General features: G+C 43.2%; 1 protein-coding gene across 2 annotated transcripts in view; it reads left to right on the plus strand.

The window, feature by feature from the left end:
* Positions 1-21,814, plus strand: part of SEMA5A (semaphorin 5A) — a 570,854-nt gene that overhangs the window by 441,842 nt on the left and 107,198 nt on the right. For both annotated transcript variants that reach the window (XM_055554473.1, XM_055554474.1), the window contains exon 12: positions 5,792-5,999. In XM_055554473.1, coding sequence (XP_055410448.1) covers positions 5,792-5,999 — 208 coding nt within the window. The remainder of the gene's footprint in view (positions 1-5,791; positions 6,000-21,814) is intronic.

The following is a 21,814-nucleotide window of genomic DNA, read 5'->3' on the forward strand; positions in this document are numbered from 1 at the left end:
CCAGAGTTTGCTCATGGATAAGGCAATGGCAACCCACTCCAGTACTCTTGCCTGGAAAATCCCACAGACAGAGGAGCCTGGTAGGCTGCAGTCCATGGGGTCGCTAAGAGTCAGACACAACTGAGCGACTTCACTTTCACTTTTCACTTTCATGCATTGGAGGAGGAAATAGCAACCCACTCCAGTGTTCTTGCCTGGAGAATCCCAGGGACGGGGGAGACTGGTGGGCTGCCGTCTATGGGGTTGCACAGAGCTGGACACGACTGAATCAACAGCAGCAGCAGCAGCAGAGTTTGCTCAAACTTATGTCCATTGAGTCAGTGATGTCTTTCAACTATCTCATCCTCTCTCAGCCCCTTCTCCTCCTGTCTTTAGTCTTTCTCAGCATCACGGTCTTTTCCAGTGAGTTGGCTCCTTGCATCAAGTGGGCAAAGTAGAGTTTCATCATCGGCTCTTCCAATGAATACGCATGGTTGATTTCCTTTAGGATTTACTGCCTTGATCTCCTTGCTATCCAAGGGACTCTGAAGAGTCTTCTCCAGCACCACAGTTTGAAAGCGTCAATTTTTCAGTGCTGGTAATAGTCAAAACCTGACAGTTATTCAGCTGGACTCCCGCCTATTCTGCTGCTCCCCAACTATACTCCTGCATTGCTCTAAAATGTTCTATTTTATCTCAAGAGTCTTTTTTTAAATGTTTATTGGAGTATAGTTGATTTGCAGTGTTGTGTTAGCTTCAGGTATACAGCAAAGTGAATCAGTTTTACATACACATGTATCCACTCTTAGATTCTTTCCCCATGTGGACCATTACAGAGTATTGAGTAGAGTTCCCTGTGCTATATAGCAGGTTCTTATTAGTTATCTATTTTATCCATCAGATCAGATCAGTCGCTCAGTCGTGTCCGACTCTTTGCGACCCCATGAATCACAGCACTCCAGGCCTCCCTGTCCATCACCAACTCCCAGAGTTCACTCAGACTCATGTCCATCGAGTCAGTGATGCCATCCAGCCATCTCATTCTCTGTTGTCCCCTTCTCCTCTTGCCCCCAATCCCTCCCAGCATCAGAGTCTTTTCCAAGGAGTCAACTCTTTGCATGAGGTGGCCAAAGTACTGGAGTTTCAGCTTTAGCATCATTCCTTCCAAAGAAATCCCAGGGCTGATCTCCTTCAGAATGGACTGGTTGGATCTCCTTGCAGTCCAAGGGACTCTCAGGAGTCTTCTCCAGCACCACAGTTGAAAAACATCAATTCTTCGGCGCTCAGCCTTCTTCACAGTCCAACTCTCACATCCATACATGACCACAGGAAAAACCATAGCCTTGACTAGATGGACCTTTTTTGGCAAAATAATGTCTCTGCTTTTGAATATGCTATCTAGGTTCGTCATAACTTTCCTTCCAAGGAGTAAGCATCTTTTAATTTCATGGCTGCAGTCACCATTTACAGTGATTTTGGAGCCCAGAAAAACAAAGTCTGACACTGTTTCCACTGTTTCCCAATCTATTTCCTATGGAGTGATGGGACCGGATGCCATGATCTTAGTTTTCTGAATGTTGAGCTTTAAGCCAACTTTTTCACTCTCCACTTTCACCTTCATCAAGAGGCTTTTGAGTTCCTCTTCACTTTCTGCCATAAGGGTGGTGTCATCTGCATATCTGAGGTTATTGATGTTTCTCCCGGCAATCTTGATTCCAGCTTGTGTTTCTTCCAGTCCAGTGTTTCTCATGATGTACTCTGCATATAAGTTAAATAAGCAGGGTGACAATATACAGCCTTGACGTACTCCTTTTCCTATTTGGAACCAGTCTGTTGTTCCATGTTCACTTCTAACTGTTGCTTCCTGACCTGCATACAGATTTCTCAAGAGGCAGATCAGGTGGTCTGGTATTCCCATCTCTTTCAGAATTTTCCACAGTTTATTGTGATCCACACAGTCAAAGGCTTTGGCATAGTCCATAAAGCAGAAATAGATGTTTTTCTGGAACTTTCTTGCTTTTTCCATGATCCAGCGGATGTTGGCAATTTGATCTCTGGTTCCTCTGCCTTTTTTAAAACCAGGTTGAACATCAGGAAGTTCACGGTTCACATATTGCTGAAGCCTGGCTTGGAGAATTTTGAGCATTACTTTATAGTGTGTGAGATGAGTGCAATTGTGTGGTAGCTTGAGCATTCTTTGGCATTGCCTTCCTTTGGGATTGGAATGAAAACTGACCTTTTCCAGTCCTGTGGCCACTGCTGAGTTTTCCAAATTTGCTGGCATATTGAGTGCAGCACTTTCACAGCATCATCTTTCAGGATTTGGAATAGCTCAACTGGAATTCCATCACCTCCACTAGCTTTGTTTGTAGTGATACTTTCTAAGGCCCACTTGACTTCACATTCCAGGATGTCTGGCTCTAGGTCATTGATCACACCATCATGATTATCTGGGTCATGAAGATCTTTTTTGTCCAGTTCTTCTGTGTATTCTTGCCATCTCTTCTTAATATCTTCTGCTTCTGTTAGGTCCATACCATTTCTGTCCTTTATCGAGCCCATCTTTGCATGAAATGTTCCTTTGGTATCTCTGATTTTCTTAAAGAGATCTCTAGTCTTTCCCATTCTGTTGTTTTCCTCTATTTCTTTGCATTGATCGCTGAGGAAGGCTTTCTTATCTCTTCTTGCTCTTCTTTGGAACTCTGCATTTAGATGTTTATATCTTTCCTTATCTCCTTTGCTTTTCGTTTCTCTTCTTTTCACAGCTATTTGTAAGGCCTCCCCAGACAGCCATTTTGCTTTTTTGCATTTCTTTTCCATGGGGATGGTCTTGATCCCTGTCTCCTGTACAATGTCACGAACCTCATTCCGTAGTTCATTAGGCACTCTATCTATCAGATCTAGGCCCTTAAATCTATTTCTCACTTCCACTGTATAATCATAAGGGATTTGATTTAGGTCATACCTGAATGGTCTAGTGGTTTTCCCTACTTTCTTCAATTTAAGTCTGAATTTGGCAATAAGGAGTTCATGGTCTGAGCCACAGTCAGTTCCTGGTCTTGTTTTTGCTGACTGTATAGAGTTTCTCCATCTTTGGCTGCAAAGAATATAATCAATCTGATTTCAGTGTTGACCATCTGGTGATGTCCATGTGTAGAGTCTTCTCTTGTGTTGTTGGAAGAGGGTGTTTGTTATGACCAGTGCATTTTCTTGGCAAAACTCTATTAGTCTTTGCCCTGCTTCATTCCATATTCCAAGGCCAAATTTGCCTGTTACTTCAGGTGTTTCTTGACTTCCTACTTTTGCATTCCAGTCCCCTATAATGAAAATAGTAGTGTATATATTCCCAGGTGGCACTAGGGATAAAGAACCCGTCTGCCAATGCAGGAGATGTAAGAGATGCAGGTTTGTTCCCTGTGTCGAGAAGATCCCCAGAAGAAGAACATGGCAACTGACTCCATTATTCTTGCCTGGAGAATTGCATGAACAGAGGAGCCTGGTGGGCTACAGTCCATAGAGCCCCAAAGAGTTGGACGCAACTAAACACCCTAGCATGCACACATGCACACACACACAGGCATTCTATATTCCCAAGAGTCTTACTTAAGCCTCATCAGAGCCTTGCTGTTCACTGGATAGTGGCAGGTCTGGCTCCTATCTTTAGTCTCAGACCTTGTTTGATTGTCAGGGTTTCCTGAAGGGCAGCAGGGGCTCCCTGCCTGTTGCTGGTCCACAGGAAGCCTGGCAATTCCATCTGCCGGTGGATGCTGAAGTCAACTTCTGTGAAGCTCCCACTTTGTTTGCACCACTGCCCTGATGCTCTGCTCAACTATGTTCCTTTGCGTCATACAGGCAGGAAGACCCAAACCTCACTGGGTTGAACTTCCCACCAGCTGGGAACTGAGGTCTCCAACTCAAAATTAGGTTGACTTATATAATAAATACATACAAATTTTCTTCCACACTGAAGTCTGATTATTTATTAAATTACTGCCTTGCTACATCATCTGCCCCCGATCTCTCCATCCCCATACTTTGCTGTGTGTTCACAAACACACTCTTCCCTTAAACAAAAATGTGTGTATGCATGTTAAGTCACTTCAGTCATGTCTGACTCTTTGCAACCCTATGCACTGTAGCCCGCCAGGCTCCTCTGCCCATGGGATTCTCCTTATTTTTAATCTTCCCAGCATCCATAGCAATTCTGTTTGTGCTTGAGCTTTCTCAAAAGTTACATGTTTAACCAACTAACCTAAAATAAAATTGAGCAATGGTTTAATGATATTGAATATATTATTATGTGCAAAATTAAATAGACTATTACATACATAATACTTATAACAGTTCATAATCAATGAATGATCACTGGAGATGTTTCAGATACATATTCCTTAATGAACTCAGGATAACATATATCCACTTCGTACATCCTCCATCGGTAAAGACTCTCCTAGGAATGGAAAACTGGAAAGGTAATTTCTGTCCAAATCTTCTGAGATTAGCAGATCGATCAGAGGCCTTGAAGCCAAAGGTTCTGGATTCCACTTCCTCTTTAAGACTTCCTAGCCTCGTTGTCTGTGTTGATAGAGTGAGAATTGTGATGTTTTGAAACTAAGTTCCCTTGGGTTTTCTTCAGCCAGGATGATCTGAGGAGCTTGCCAGCCGCTCTCAGAGGTACTTCTAGAGGGTTGGATCCATGCCCTGGATTGGCAGACTGGCTGGAGGGGGGTGGGGTTTCACAACCATGCACCACAGACAAGATCCTATGTTTCAAGTCTGTGTCCCGACCCTGGGGGTTGACGGTGCCGTGCCCCTTACTGGCTGGGAGGGCCCTCCTCCGTGTCCCTTGCAGCTGCTCCTGGGGGATCTGTGTGGTTCAGGTGACCCTGGCCCACTTGTCCTGGGGCAGCACTTAAGACCAAAATGAGTGTAAACACGTGATGAGCAGAAAATATGGAGGAGGGAGGGGGATGGGTTGAAATGGATGTTCAGTAGGATGGGAAAGAAGAATCCATGGAGCTGAGACCCAGGACAGCATCCCAGAGAACAAGTCTGAGAGAGAGAGTATGTGTGTGTCTAGATGCAGACCCAGAGACGGAGATACTTTCAGGGCAGGAAGGAAGCAGAAGCCTCCTTTGCTGCCTGCATATCTGCAGCTGTCTGTCAGGTGGGGTCCACTGTGTTGAGCAGCAGAGTCAGCTCCTCTGTCTGACACCGAGAATCCAGCCCCTTTCACCTGGTGTTGTTCTCCATGGGATGGTGCAAAGCCGGCTGCTTTGGACCACAGTAAGCTCTGATGTGGGCTTCCCTGGTGGCTCAGACAGTAAAGCATCTGTCTGCAGTGCAGGAGACCCGGGTTCAATCCTTGGGTTAGGAATATCCCCTGGAGAAGGGACTGACAACCCACTCCAGTACTCTTGCCTGGAAAATCCCATGGACGGAGGATCCTGGTGGGATACACTCCACGGGGTCGCAAAGAGTTGGACACAACTAAGCGACTTCACTTTCTTTTTTTCTTTCAAGCTCTGCCATGCTCTGGGTCTCCGGACCTGTGTGGGAACCAGGCAGCTGGTAGCCGAGTGGTCCTCATCCCGGTTTTATTTCGCTTGTGATGAGAGCTGACAAAATACTGGTGCCTGGCTCCATGTCCAGTGTGGCTCACTGAACACCTCCAGGGTGGGTCTCCTGGCATTTGTCCAAGCTCCTCAGATGGCCCTATGTGCAGCCCGCCTGGAGAAGCCTGGTGGCTTAGCTGGTGAGTGACGGTGAGACCGCTGACCTCACTTTTCTGCTTTCCCTGTTGCCTCCGCAGATTATGGCACCATTAAGAAAGTGCGGGCGCCCCTGACCCAGACCTCCGGCGGCTGTGTGCTGGAAGAGATGGAGCTCTTCCCTGAGAGGCGACCCGAGCCTGTCAGGAGCCTGCGGATCCTGCACAGCCAGAGCGTCCTGTTTGCGGGCCTGCGAGAGCATGTGGCCAAGATCCCGCTGAAGAGGTGCCAGTTCTACCGTTCACGCAGGTAGGGCAGCCCCGGGAAGGGGGGTCCATCCCACGTGCTGGTGCCCCTTGTAGACACCCCGCCCAGGGAGAGGGTTCAGGAGCCCCGAGGACGGATGGGGACCAGAGAATCTTTGTGCGTCCTGCATCCCAGGATGCAGACTTCTGATACACACCAGCTTGCTATGCCAACCATAATACATCAGCATCCCTGGAAGAAGAACCCCTGTATGACATCTGTAAGCAGATGTTAGGATTGAAGTGAATTGTTCAGTGAGTTTGGAGAAGGAAATGGCAACCCACTCCAGTAGTCTTGCGTGGAGAATCCTGTGGAGAGAGGAGCCTGGTGGGCTGCAGTCCAAAGGGTCACAGAGTCAGACATGACTGAAATGACTGAGCACGCCTGCAGCACTGAGTGATAATGCTGATATTTGGTCTTCCTGAATTAATCTGGCACAAGTTAGAGATATATATATATTGACCTGGTCACTAAAGCATTTTAAACCTCTCTTTCTTGTCTATGTGTGTTTTGTGTTCAGTTGCTTCCTTGTCTCCGACTCTTTGCAACCCCATGGACTGTAGCCCACCAGTCTCCTCTGTCCCTTGGGAATACTGGAGTGGGTTGCCATTCTCTCCTATAGGGGATCTTCCTGACTCAGGGATCAAAACCCACATCTCCCATGGCTCCTATATTGGCAGGTGGATTCTTTACCACTGAGCCACCTAGCAAGCCCTCCTTTCTTATCTAACACATACTAATTGCTGTAGAATCTAACTGAATAATATATATTGTGCAAGATTTAAAGCAATCTGCAAAGTAAGTATTCTTACATAGAAAAAGATTCTTATATTTAATGAAAATCATGACAATATTGCTTTATAGATGGTTTTAGACAGCACAGTATATAATAAAATTCCTCTTTTGGTATCAGAGTGTTGAGAAACAAATAACATTAGGGCCCTCCCAACTAATAACAATGCTCTTGTGATTGCTGAAAACAAATAGTGATATTGATTAACGACTATCTTTCATGTAACAGCTTTTCCCTAAATGTAACGAATGGCTGTTTGTAGTTTGTTTTGCTTTGTGTTTCCCACAGCGCTAGCCCACGGCAGAAATTGTTCTGGCCCAGTTCTTGATGGCTCAGTGGTTGACCGGGAAGACTGGGGTCTTGCCAATGGGAGTGTCACAAGTTCAATGAACCTAAAGGTCACCAGTCTTCCAGCTCCAGGCCAGGAAGCTCTGGGGATGTGACATAGGACATCACACAAGAAGTCAGACCTGAGCCAAACACAGGTGTTCCTGGTGCCATAATGGATGTTAGCGCCTTGCAAAAAGTTTTAGCTGCTCAGTTGTGTCCGACTCTTTGTGACTAATGGACTGTAGCCCTCCAGGCTCCTCTGTCCATAGAATTCTTAGGCAAGAATACCGGAGTGAGTTGCCATTTCCTTCTGCAGGGGATCTTCCCAACCCAGGGGTCTAACCCAGGTCTCCTGCGTTGCAGGCAGAGCAGGAGGCAATTCCCCTTTTCTCTGGTGCTCTGCTAGCTCAGCAACGTGTAGATGCAGCTTAGGCAACTAGATCCTGAATCAGGTCAAGCAAGGCAGGCATCATCTGCACGCCTCTCATCTCCTAGGCAACCGCACTTGCAGCTCAGTCATGAATCCACAGGCACCAGCGGCCTCCAGGCACAGCTGCCCAGGAGGAGCTGACAGTCTCCCCTCTTCCTTTCAGGAGAATAAGCCCCTTGTCTGTCTGTATCAGGCTTCTGGGAGGACAGGATTTTACAGTTCTATCCAGAGCTGAATCTGCCTGCTGTTTTCTTGTCCACTTGCTCAGGGAAAAGCAGTGAGAGATGATATTTATTGTAAACTGATAGACTGTGATCCTCTGTGTACTCACACCAAACTGGGTTAGTTTGTATTTGACCCTTAAATGCTCCATTTGAGGAAAGAAAATCTAAAGATTTCAACCCAAGAGTTTCTCTGAATTTCTTCCAAAGTTTTTCTGTCATCTTCCTCTCATAGAAAGACAAGAAATCCTCTCTTAACATTCCTGGGAGAAAAAAAGAATCAATTTTTAAGGAACTGATAGCTACATGACCAGACTTTTATAAATTATGGAGAAAAATAGTGTGTTTTTTCTAGACAAAAGCAATTTTAATTTTCAAGAAATATGCCTAAAGAAACGCGCTGTAGAGGAATAGGATAATAATTGTTAAATATACTATATTTTTCTTTTTAAAATAAATTTATTTATTTTTAACTGAAGGAGAATTGCTTTGCAGTATTGTGTTGGTTATGGCCAAACATCAACATGAATCAGCCATAGTTATACCTATGTCCCCTCACTCTTATTTTTTTCTTTTTTTTAATTTTTATTTTACATTGGACAATAATTTGTTGACAATGTTGTGTTAGTTTTAGGTGTACAACAAAGCAATTCAGCTATACATATATTTATTTTTTTCAAGTATTTTCCTATTTAGGTTATTACAGAATATTGAGCAGAGTTCCCTGTGCTATACAGTTTATCCTTGTTGGTTATCTATTTTAAAGATAGTAGTGTGTATATTGGAGAAGGCAATGGCACCCCACTCCAGTACTCATGCCTGGAAAATCCCACAGACAGAGGAGCCTGGTGGGCTGCAGTCCATGGGGTCATTAAGAGTCGGACACAACTGAGCGACTTCACTTTCACTTTTCCCTTTCATGCATTGGAGAAGGAAATAGCAACCCACTCCAGTGTTCTTGCCTGGAGAATCCCAGGGACAGGGGAGCCTGTTGGGCTGCCATCTATGGGGTCGCACAGAGTCGGACACAACTGAAGCGACTTAGCAGCAGCAGCAGCAGCAGTGTGTATATGTCAGTCCCAAACTCCCAACTTATCCCCTCAACCACCTTTCCCCTTTGGTAACCACAAGTTTGTTTTCTAAGTCTGTGAATCTGTTTCTGTTTTGTAAAAAAGTTCACTTGTATAATTTTTGAATTCCATGTATAAGCAACACTATGTGACATTTTTCTTTTTCTGTCTGACGTTTCACTTAGTATGGTAATCTCTCCATCCATCTTGTTGTAAATGGCATTTCATTTGTGTTAATGTGAAAGTGAAAGTAAAAGTCGTGCAGTCGTGTCCAGCTCTTTGCGATCCCATGGACTGTAGCCAGCCAGGCTCCTCTGTCCATGGAATTCTCCAGCAGAAATATTGGAGTGGGTAGCCATTTCCTTCTCCAGGGGATCTTCCCAGGAGATCGAACCCAGGTCGCCCACATTGCAGGCAGATTCTTTACCATCTGAGCCACCATTTCATTTGTTTTAATGGTTGAGTGATATCCCATTTTATATATGTTCCACATGTTCTTTATCTATTTTTCTGTCAATGAACATTTAGATTACTTTTCTGACATTGCTATTGTAAACAGCGCTGCAATGAATATTTGCATGCATATTTTCGAGCCATGATTTTCTCTGGAAATATGCCCAGGAGTGGTGTTGCTGGACCATACAGAGCTCTATTTTTAGTTTTAAGAAAGCTCCATACTGTTTTCCACAGTGGCAGTACCAATTTACATTCCCATGTGCAGTTTAGGAGAATTCCCTTTTCTTCATACCTTTTCCAACATTTATTGTTTATAGACTTTTTGATGATGGTATTTCTGACTCATGTGAGGTGTTATTTTAGTTTTGATTTTTATTTCTCTCATAGTTAGCAGTGTTGAACATTTTTCATGTGCCTTTTGGCCATCTGTATGTCTTCTTTGGGTAAATATATATTTATGTCTTCTGCCCATTTTTTAATTGGGTTTTTTGTGTTTTCTTTATGTTGAGTTTCATGAGCTATTTGTAAATTTTGGAGATTAATCCTCTGTGGGTTACTTTGTTTGCAAACATTCTCTCCCATTCTGAGGGTTGTCTTTTCATTTTGTTTATGGTTTCCTTGGCTGTGCTAAAGCTTTTGAATTTCATTAGGTCCCATTTGTTTTAATTTTCCTTTTTATTTTCATTTTTGTAGGAGATGGATCAAAAAAGATATTGCTGCAATTTATGTCAGAGTGTTCTGCCTGTGTTTTCCCTCTAAGAATTTTATAGTATAGTCTTCCATTTAGATCTTTAATCTATTTTGAGTTAATTTTTGGGTATGGTATTAGAACAGGTGCCCCCACCTTTTTTGGCACCAGACACCAGTTTGGTGGGAGACGACTTCTCCGCAGATGAGAATGCAGATGGTGTCAGGGTAATTCAAGCCCACTACATTTATTGTGCGCTTATTTCTATGACTACACCTCAGATCATCAGGTATTAGATCTTGGAGGTTGAGTGCTCCTGTGTTAGACAATGTTCTAATTTCGTTCTTTTACATGTAGCTGTCTGGTTTTCCTAGCACCACTTATTGAAGAGACTGTCTTTTCTCCATTGTATTGTCTTGCCGCCTTTGTTATAGATTAATTGCCCACAGGTGTGTGGGCTCATTTCCGGGCTTTCTGACTTGATCCATTGATCCATATGTACATTGTTTGTGCCAGTGCCATACGCTTTGGATGACCATAACTTTGTAGTATAGCCTGATGTCAGGGAGCCTGATTCCTGCAGCTCTGATTTTCTTCCTCAGAATTGCTTTGCTTATTTAGGGTTTTTTGTGTCTCTGTACAAATTTTTAAATATTTTGTTCTAGGTCTATAACAAATGCCATTGGTAATTTGATAGGGACTGCTTCCCAGGTGGCCCTAGTGGTGGAGAACCAGCCAGCCAATGCAGGAGACACAGGAGACAGGGGTTCAGTCCCTGGGTGGAGAAGATCCCCTGGAGGAGGACATGGCAATCTGCTCCAGTATCCTTGCCAGGAGAATCCCATGGACAGAGGAGCCTGGGCAGCTATAGCCCATAGGGACAAAGAGACATACAAGACTGCAGCAACTTAGCACACATTGAATCTGTAGATTGCCTTGGGTAGTATAGTCATTTTGACAATATTGACTCTTCCAATCTAAGAGCATGGTATATCTTTCCATCTGTTTGTGTTATGTTTGATTTCTTTCATCTTGTCTTATGGCTTTTGGAGTACAGGTTTTTGCCTCCTTTGGTAGGTTTATTCCTAGGCTAGGTCTTTTATCCTTTTTGATGTGAAGGTAAATGAGATTGTTTCTTTAATTTCTCTTTCTGATCTTTTATTGCAGGATACAAACTTAATACACAGAAATCTATTGCATTTTTCTTTACACTAACAATATTAATTATGCTTTTTATAATAGAATAAGTAATTTTGTTATCAGAAAATCAATTTTATGAGTAAATTTTGAAGTGTTTAAGAGGAGAAATTGAGCTTAACTAAATTACTTATCTCCTTCAGAATCATACTCACATTGTTCATTTTGTTAATATCTGTTTCTCAGAGGCAAGGCAGTTTGATATCTGATGCAATGCTTAGAAATTATAACACCTGATACAATTTTCCAAGATTCTTCTATGTCTGCCACTATGCTGGATCTTATCCCCACTTTCCTTAATCACAGCACCCTGACAGTAAAGTCAAACAGCATCTCCAATTTTCAGATAAAGAAATGGTAGCTGGGATTTCTGGTGCCCTGCCCGAGGTCACATAGCTCTTACATTCGAAACCCAGGTTCGGAGCTGAACTCTCTTGCCCCCAAGGCCCAGACTTTATTTTTGGTTCTCTCTGCTCCTCCTGGTACAAAGAATATGTCATGCTCAGTCATTCGATTTCAGCAGGGATGGACCATTTGATGGCATTTTCCATGGAGTTGCTGAGAGCTAGAATTAGTACCAGGACAGGCTGAACTCAGTCTATTGACAAGTACCCCCAGCTTCTTCCCATTAGTCCTTTCTTTATTATGACTGCCACCAGGCTGGGTTAAGGAGACCAAAAGGAGGTTTTATACCTCTGGGCTACTGTAAAATGAGTCTTTATCCTCCAGCTGTTCTGGAGGTGACCCTGGACCCATGGGAGGCCAAAATAATGTGCACGCCCGTGCCATCCATGCTGTGCACACATTGTAACTTGGGGCCAAAGGCATGGTGTTTTTAACTTCCCATAACTGTTTTCCTCAGAAAGTTATTTTGAAAGAACAATATCTTAAAAATATATTTTGGTCAAGTTTGACCTCAAAAAAATGAGCAGAAAGATCTTGTTTTAATTTTAGTCTTGTTTTTTTTTTCCTGCACAACCCATTTAAGAAATAGCATGGAAAAATGATGCAAATAATAAAGCAGCTGATCAGAATGGGGGGTGACTTCTGAGGATGTAGAGTGGGAGAGAAAGGTTACTTTTCCTGTGTGCCCTTCATACTCCAAGACTTATTTACCACACACATGTGTTAGTTTCATGAAATGAATCGTATTTGCTGAATTCTAAGGAACATGGGTGTTTAGGAAGAGCTGGATGTGGGTACAGCCTGTGAAGGGCTTCCCTGGTGGTGCTAGTGGTAAACAACCCGCCTGCCAGTGCAGGAAACTTAAGAGACGAGGGTTCAACCTGTGAGTCAGGAAGACGCCCTAGAGGAGGGTAAGGCAACCCACTCCAGTGTTCTTGCCTGGAGAATCCCACGGACAGAGGAGCCTGGTGGGCTATGGCCCGCTGGGTCTCAAAGAGTCAGACAGGACTGAAGCAACTTAGCAGGTATGCACAGCCTGTGAATGGAGTGTAGGTCAGACAGGACTGAAGCAACTTAGCACGTACGCACAGCCTGTGAAATGGAGCGTAGGTCAGACAGGACTGAAGCAACTTAGCAGGTGTGCACAGCCTGTGAATGGAGTGTAGGTAAGCTGGTGCCGTCCTCACATGAGGCTGGTGCACAGTCAGGGCTCCCAGCATGAAAGTGGTACAAGGTCTTCATAGGGATGCACAGGGTGAAGCAGCCAAGAATAGCCATTATCTTAATTCCTGCTGGTATAAATACCAAGGTAAAGTCATAACCAGCCACTTGGAAAAGAAGAGACTGGCCAAGGATTGATAGTGTTCTCATCTCCCTGCTTTAGGAAGAAAGGAATGACCACAGGACTCAGACTATAACCATCACACCCAGGAATCAAGCTGTTATCCCCCGCCTCCCACCTCCAAGGAAATTGTGTGACCTTCCAGTTAATTCAGGGGAATGAAACTCCCCAGGTCTAAAGAAAAGAAAGCCCAGGGAAGTGGGGGTGGTAGGGCTTTTGACTAAGACTTTAAAGTCATTTTAAGGACTGTGCATTAATTAGATCAGTGGGTTGGCAAATTTCCTCTGTGAAGAACCGGAGAGAAGATGTTTCAGGCTTCCCAGGCTGTAGGGTCTCTGTTGCCACTTCTCTACTCCATCCTTGCAGCATGGAAGCAGCCTCAGATCACAATGAGTGGGTGTGGTTGTATGTCAGCAAGGCACACAGATTCATCAGGCAGAGAAACAATTTACTTTTAGAGTCAGATAGTTCAGTATTTACATAGACAATGAAAGTAAGAACAGAAAATATATCAGCTACCCAAGTTCCTTAGGCTTCCCTGCTGTCTCAGCAGGTAAAAAAGCCACCTGCCAATGCGGGAGACATAGGAGATGTGGGTTCGATCCCTGAGTCAGGAAGACTCTCTGAAATAAAGGAAATGGCAACCCACTCTAGTATTCTTGCCTGGGAAATCCCATGGACAGAAGAGCCTGGTGGGCTATAGCTCATGGAGTCACAGAGTCGGACTCGACTTAGCAACTGAGCTGCCAGGCAACAGCAATCCAGGGCCCTTATCCCACAGATGACACCAAAACAAAACAACCCAGGGTCCTTATCTCACAGCTGATAACCCACAGAAGAACTTGGGCCCCACATGGCTGAGGAACTGGGTACGTGCTACAGTTTTATGCCTCCAACTGTACTCTAGTAGGGGTGAGAGTAGGGGGCAGAAACCCTTATGCCTCATTAGAACTCAGGAGGCAATGAGAAACTACCTCATGAAACCCTCCCTGGAGCACAGAGAGGTGGAAGGAAAGCAGCTTTGTAGCAGGCGCTCATAATCCTCCCATGTGCATGATTGGAAGCGTCCCAGGGCACTCCACCTAAGCTTAGGTCAGCTGTGGTTAAGCTTTGCCTGACATGGAGATGTGACAGTCACCAGGATACTGGGGCCAAGAATCTGCCTCCCCTGTGTTTCATTGAGACTTCTGCGAGTAGGCTGGATTAGGACCGCAGGCTGTCATTTGCTGATTCCTGAATTAGATTATTGTCATATATGCCTTTCAAATGAACCAACATGCCTTGCATCATTATATATACTAACATTTAAAATTGGGTGTTAAATTACACCCATTAAGTATTAAATTACATAATTTAACTCTAAACTCAGTTAATATTTTCTACTCTTCAGACACTCATCAAGTTTTTATTTTTTATTTGACATCCACCACAATTATGAGCTAAGATAAACCTATTAGGCTGTAGAGTCAACATTTCACAGATGAGGAAGTGGATTGGAATCAGAGAGAGATTCTACAAAGACTCATCAGTCACGGAACAGAAACTGGAATTCTGAGTATGGGCTGTCAGGGCAGGCTTCCTTCTGCCCTTAAGAACATGAACTCCAAAGGCTGGCACTGTCTTTCTAGGCTCCCTGTTGCCTTCAGCATGTGCCTGGCCAGAGACAGGCTCAGTAAATACTTATCAAATTAACAAATGGATACTCTGCCTCTCTCCTTTCTACTATTTTTCTTCATGACCTTAAAAAAAAAAAAACAAAAAACAAAAACAAAAACAAAAAACCCTCAGTTCTTGAGAAACTGTAAAGCTTTCTTCAAAGAAAAGTATGCATGCATGAATGATAAGCTGCTTCAGTTGTGTCTGACTCTGAGCCACCCTATGGACTGTAGTCCAGCAGCCTCTGCTATCCATGAGATTCTCCTGACCCAGGGGATCAAATCCACGTCTTACATCTCCTGCATTGTTAGACAGGTTCTTTACCACTAGCACCACCTGGAAAGTCCACAGAAAAGTGTAGTAGTGATGTAAAACATTACCCAAAGGACTGGAAGCCCTTAGTCCTTAGGTATCTGTTTTATTTTTGCCTTGTTATAAAAAAACTATTTGGAGAGAGAAGAAAAGCTGAGAACTGGAAGAACCACAGCCTATATATAACATAAGAGACATCTCTTTTAAATTTTGCTTATACAACTGGAGGGAAAGAGGAAACCATTAAGAAAAAACTTTAACTCCCTTTTTGAATGGATGTCTAGTTATTCCATTCAAATAACTACATTTCAAATTCTAGTTAGCCTGTAATTAAAAAAGCATTAACACCTCATGAAGACGATTAATATCAAAATTAAGTTACTGCAGGATGTATATTATTTGAAAGAAAAAGTTTTAAGAGGTGGAGTTAATAATTGGCACCTTTATTAATGAAATATTCTCTAAAAAAATCATTTGCCTGATGAGACAAGCACAGTAAATAGAGAGAAATTGCAGAATCCCCAAAAAGTCCCCTAGCAAGACAAACTTAACCACTCAGTTATGAATCATATAAACATCAAAAGGATGTTTTGACAAGTACCCATTTTACAAAATAAATATTCTCCCTTTATTTTATTTTTTTAAATTTAAATTTATTTATTTTAATTGGAGGCTAATTACTTTACAATATTGTATTGGTTTTGCAATACATCAACATGAATCCTCCATGGGTGTACACGTGCTCCCCATCCTGAACCCCCCTCCCACCTCCCTCCCCGTACCATCCCTCTGGGTCATCCCAGTGCACCAGCCCCAAGCATCCTGTATCCTGCATCGAACCTGGACTGGTGATTCTTTTCTTATATGATATACGTGTTTCAATGCCATTCTCCCAAATCATCCCACCCTCTCCCTCTCCCACAGAGTCCAAAAGACTGTTCTATACATCTGTGTCTCTTTTGCTGTCTCAAAAAACTTGCTGCTGTTCAGTTGCTAAGTTGTGTCCAACTCTTTGGGACCCCATGGACTGAAGCACGCCAGGCTTCCCTGTCCTTCACTGTCTCCTGGAGTTTGCTCAAGCTCATGTCCATCAAGTTGGTGATGCCACTCAACCATCTCATCCCCCTTCTCCTCATGCCTTCCATCTTTCCCAGCATCAGAGTCTTTTCCAATGAGTCAGCTCTTTGCATCAGGTGGCTAAAGGATTGGAGCTTCAGCTTCCACATCAGTGCTTCCAATGAATATTCAGGACGGATTTCCTTTAGGATGGACTGGTTTGATCTCCCTCCTGTCCAAGAGACTCTCAAGAGTCTTCTAAATCTCAGTGTCTTCAGCTTTTATTGGCACTGGCTCTGGTGTAGCCTCTACAGACTGTGGGATTTCCTTAGTTAATTCACTCATAGTATATTTATTGAACCTCGAGGGTACCAACCACCAAGCTAGGTTCTGTGTATATGATGACAGATGACACATCCTTACCCTGTCTTCCTGGGCTCAGAATCTAATAAGAAATTCTGACATAAATAAAATCTCCCAAATATCTCTTCTGGACTCGAACCAGAGGACCTTGGACTTACTTTAGACTTTATCCCAAAATTGATTTATCATTAAAGTCTGATCCTAGACTCCACTAGGACCTAATCTCCAAGCCTGCTGTTCCTTTCCAGTTATTTTTTAAGCTATGTCTGAATCACAACCAGTGCTCTAATCTTAAATTTCCAATAGTAAGGGAATTAATTACCAAGTTATGTATACTGACTTGGTGGAGTATTCCCTCAGTGGATTATTCTTAAATCATTAAATGGTGACTATGAAGACATGTATATGATACGATCTTAACCGAAAAAAATAAGCTGACATTATGTGTTTGCCGTCATTAACACTGTTTAGAAAATAGAAGGAAAAGTATATATGTCCACATGATATTTACAACTGTAAAATACATGCCAACATGCTGATTACAACCCTGTAAGAGTGGGTGGGAGGTGGGCTTGAACTGGGACACAGTGTCTTCCAGCAGAGTCATTAAGTCACACACCCAAGTCCTGGGAAGGGTGGATAAGGAACAGACAAAACATGCATAGAACATGAACATGGATGAATTAAACTAGTAAATTAAGAAATATGTCATACTACTCTTCAGTAGTATTCAGGGGAAATGGGGTTTATGTGAAGTAGGACGCTTACAATTTGGGAGGAATTCTCTATTCTAAAAGGAATTCTCTGTTCTAAGGAAAAGAATGTCAAATACTAAAAAAAATATTCTCGAGTTAATCACAGAATCTTAGAAGTCATAAAGTGAGGGAGTTCAGTCTGCAGTAGGATCATGGTACATCCACCTTTGACAATGATGTAGACATATATTAGATCCAGGTAGAAAATGAAAGCAAAGAAAACATATGAGTGTCATCTTGCAGAGATGCTATGGGCTGCCCCCACAACCTTAGAATTATGAGTACACTTTTTTCCTTCTCTTATTTTGCCAAATGTGTTAAAGTAATCATATTGTCATTACAATGGAGAATAAGTTTCTAAGAACAAGAAACTGCAAAGAATTTTCCACAAGTCAAATCCGCTAGTACAAGTTCTTAGCTTTCCTTAGTCACCCAACAGTTTTGGGGTTTCACTCTCTGGTTGGTTTCCTAAATGAGCATGTTACTGTCTTCCGAGTGGCAGTCTGGGTTCCAAATAGTCATCTTGGATACAGTTTTAAAATCAGTGTAATTACCAACCTTTTGTACCTCATTTGTGTTGAGAGGCACAACTAAAGGATTCACACTGCAAGGTTTCATTATTTACTGTCCACTCTACTGGCCTCCTGTTTTTGAGCTTGCAGATTGAAAGCTATGTAATGAACTCTATTCCACCACTCCTTCAAACTGGGGTGCTGGAGAAGACTTCTGAAAGTCCCTTGGACAGCAGGGAGATCAAACCAGTCAACTTTAAGGGAAATCAACCCTGAATATTCATTGGAAGGACTGATGCTGAAGCTGAAGCTCCAGTATTTTGGTGTGAACAGCTGACTCATTGGAAAAGTCCCTGATGCTAGAAAAGATTGAGGGCAGAAGGAGAAGAGGGCATCAGAGGATGAGAAGGCTGGATGGCATCACTGATGTAATGGGCATGAACTTGGGCAAACTTCGGGAGAGGGTGAGGGAGAGGGAGGCCTGGCGTGCTGCAGTCTATGGGGTCGCAAAGAGTCAGACATGACTGGGTGACTGAACAACAACAGTGCTCTATGGGAAAGTTTGGGCTGCAGAAAGCTTATAGGCAACACCGGATTTTTGCATCTGAGTTATTCTCAGCAGAAACACCTTGGCTTTTATTCCCTGAGTCCCCGTAAGATTGTATTTGCAGCCTGGTCCAATGAATTAGTGATTCTTAAGGAAATCATCATCCCTCTGTCAACACAAAGCAGCTCCCATATGGAAAGATCATGAGCTCTGGATGCAGGTGGATCTGGATAAGACTTTAGCTTAATGTGTGATTGTGAGCAAGTGACTCAGTGTGTTAAGTGTTAGTCGCTGAGTCATGTCTGACTCGTGTGACCCCATGGACTGTAGCCCACCAGCCTCCTCTGTCCATGGCATTCTCCAGGCAAGAATACAGGAATGGGTTGCTGTTCCCTTCTCTTGGGGATCTCCCCGATCCAAGGATCAAACTCAGGTCTTCTGCATTGCAGGCAGATTCTTTACCATCTTAGCCACCAGGAAAACAAAAAGACAGAGACCATATAATGGGTCTGACAAATAAAAAGAATTCAGTATGAGATGCTCCTCTTCTTTCCTGCCTGAGTATTATATTCAGTTCACCTAGGTCCTGAGGAACCAGGGCTGCTGTTATACACGTGTTTTGCCTTCTTTGTCCAGATAAGCTTCACTTGCCTCTGGACCAGAGGGCACACTGAGCTGTCAGGAATTTGTTCTTGCACCTTTAAATGACTTCACATTGTCTGAGATGTAGGGGACCCATCAGGCTAGATTCTGCTCCTTGCATTCAGTTATTTACCTAGCTCTAGTCTGTTTGAGCAAAGGGATTTTCTACCACGACCACACTCTGTGTGTAGGTGAGTGATGTCAGCATGGTCCCATCCAATAGGCAGGTGCATCTGCCAGTGGAAATTCAGTAATCCCCTGTTTCAGGTGAGTGGGTACCTGTCTTTACAAGAGGGGCTGAGGTTCAGACACCGATGGAGGCGGACCTGTGCCATGTGTGACGAAGGTCAAGTGCTTATCTTTGGTGCTGTCACCAGGCCCTTCCCAGTGGTTGGGGAGGGTAACAGAGAATCCAGAGGCAACATGGGCACCATACTTGCCTCCACTATTCTGCTGAGATGGGTGGATGTCCTTCCTGGGATGGATTGTGCTAACACCTTGGCTCAAGCCTCATTCACTCAGTCATGGGCAAACTATTGAGTGAATTGTAAGAAGCCAACATAATATTTCCCTCCCTACTCTGGACTTACTTTCCTATAGGGTTTTGTGTAAAAATTAAAATATGTGACTTGACACTTTGTACATTCTTCAGGTGCTACTGTTGACCCTTTGACCTCTCCTATGTCCTCTGATTCTGCCCACTAAACCCTCATGTGCAGAAGGGTTTCTCTTGATTAAACGAGGGGGGCAAAAAGTAATTGTGTCTGCATTGGTTTCCTTGATTGGGCAGGCAGGAGAGGGGACTGGAACCTGTAGTTACCTCTTTTGTACAGAGTAGAGAGGATAGGATACCAAAGTGTAGACTTTTCCCTGAAAAAAGACTCCAGCGATGCTCTTCTTTTTCTCCTGGCGCAGGACGCAGCATTTTCCGGTCACTTGGAAATTCCGTCAACAGCCCTGAGCTGGGAAGGGCCCATGTTTGCCCTCTGGGCCCCTTTTGTCCCTAAATACAAAACTGGATAGCCCGCCTTCCCTGGAGAGCTTCACTTTCAAAGGGCAGAATGACCTTTCCAGAAAATCATTGTGTTTGGACAAGAGAAAAGTCCCCAATGACTGAGGTCCACCCAGAGGCCAAGATAAACAGCTCAGTAATCTATGTGGGAAAACTGGATAAAACGGGACTCTCTGTATCACATCAGAAACCAAAATTGATCACAATTGCTCAATTTCCAGGAAGCATTTTTGTTTTGCTTACTTCAGACACCCCCCACTTTTTTCACTATTTGTTTAAACTATTAATTTTCCCATAATGCCTCACTGCAAAATTTATATCAATCTAGCTCAGTTTTAAAACAAATTTTTCAGGAAAACCTGAGTGTTCTATCTCCCTACTAAGATTTTAACAAAAAACCATTTGCTTACTATTTCCAGCAGTGCAAATCAGTTATTTGAACTTGATGATAAAAGCAAATTGAAATGTGAAAAATCCTCATTTTATTTAATCAATATAATTTAATGATAAGCCAATAATGAATAGTTTTTAATATATTGAATGTTAGTGACTAATTGAAATTCTAGTTCATTAACTTTCTCTACAAATCATAGCCTTCAGAATGCTATGCATCATGAGTGTGGACACATATTTTTATTGATAACTATGTCTTCTGTTTACCTGGCATGTGTCCTAACTTTAAAAAAAATGCTGTTTCAAATGTACTTGTATCTCAGTTCTTCTTGGGAATTATGAATTAATCTTCTAGTAGATGTCATATACATCCAATACACCACAGACAAATTCCTCATGCTTAAGCAAAGCACCATTTTAATTGCATCACTACGCTTATCTGGAATCTTGAGGAAACTTCAGCCCATCCAAGCTGCTTGGCTTACCTCCCTGATCATGCCATGGGCATGTAACTCCATGTTGTCCTTCCCAGGGCCATAATGACCAGGGATGTTCTTCTTACTCAGCTAATCCCCAGCTTCATTCAAAGGCCAACTTCCTGGAACTCATCTGGGCCACAGCTCTCTCTGACTCCAGTAGCTCCGGTTGTCTGGACTTCTTACTTAACAGTATCAACTCTGGTGTCAAGCAATGATCATGACCATGGTCTTCCTCCCTCACTGGGCTGCAAGTTCATTCCTGGTTCTTGTGCCTTCAAACCACGGCACTGTGTGAGCATATGCAAGTAGTTAAAAAATCTTTATAATCGACCCAAATGTGTAGCTGAAATACCTAAAGGAACACATCCTGGTGTGACACATGCCCTTATTAAATAAAGACCCCAAGGTATTCACAGAGTTAGTATTTTTGGAATACAATGTTTTCAGACGCTCTCAAAAATCAACCGCATATATTAATTTGTAATTATGTTTAGAGGTTAAGGATGAAGGGCTTCCCAGGTGGCACCAGTGGTAAAGAATCCGCCTGCCAGTGCAAGAGAACAAGAGACACAGTTTCAATCCCTAGGTTAGGAAGATCCCCTGGAGTAGGCAATGGCAACCCACTCCACTATTCTTGCCTAGAAAATTCTATGGACGGAGGAGTCTGCCAGGCTATATAGTTCATGGGGTTGCAAAGAGTTGGACACGACTGAGGATGCATGCATGCATTAAGTAGAACAGCTATGTACATCACATCTCAAAATACTTTGTTCTGTTTGGTTGCTTTTTTTTTTCTTAACTGCATGATGTAATTTAATCCTCAGAACAACCCAGTGAGGTGAGCATTATCATTCCAGTTTTATAGAAGAGGAAACAGGAGGAAAACAATATGCTCCAATTAGATTTACCAGTTGAGGAGTTTGTGGATGTCTTAGAATGCACTTTTCAGAAAGTGGAAGTGTTAGTTGCTCAGTTGTGTCCATCTCTTTAGGACCTAATAGATTATAAACCACCAGGCTCCTCTGTCCGTGGGATTCTCCAGGCAAAAGTGTTGGAGTGGGTATCATTTCCTCCTCCAGGGGGTCTTCCCAACCCGGGGATCCAACCTGGGTCTCCTGCATTGCAGGCAGTTTCTTTACCATCTGAGCCAGGAGGGAAG

Source organism: Bubalus kerabau, chromosome 18, assembly GCF_029407905.1.
Source record: "Bubalus kerabau isolate K-KA32 ecotype Philippines breed swamp buffalo chromosome 18, PCC_UOA_SB_1v2, whole genome shotgun sequence".
Lineage (NCBI taxonomy): Eukaryota > Metazoa > Chordata > Mammalia > Artiodactyla > Bovidae > Bubalus > Bubalus kerabau.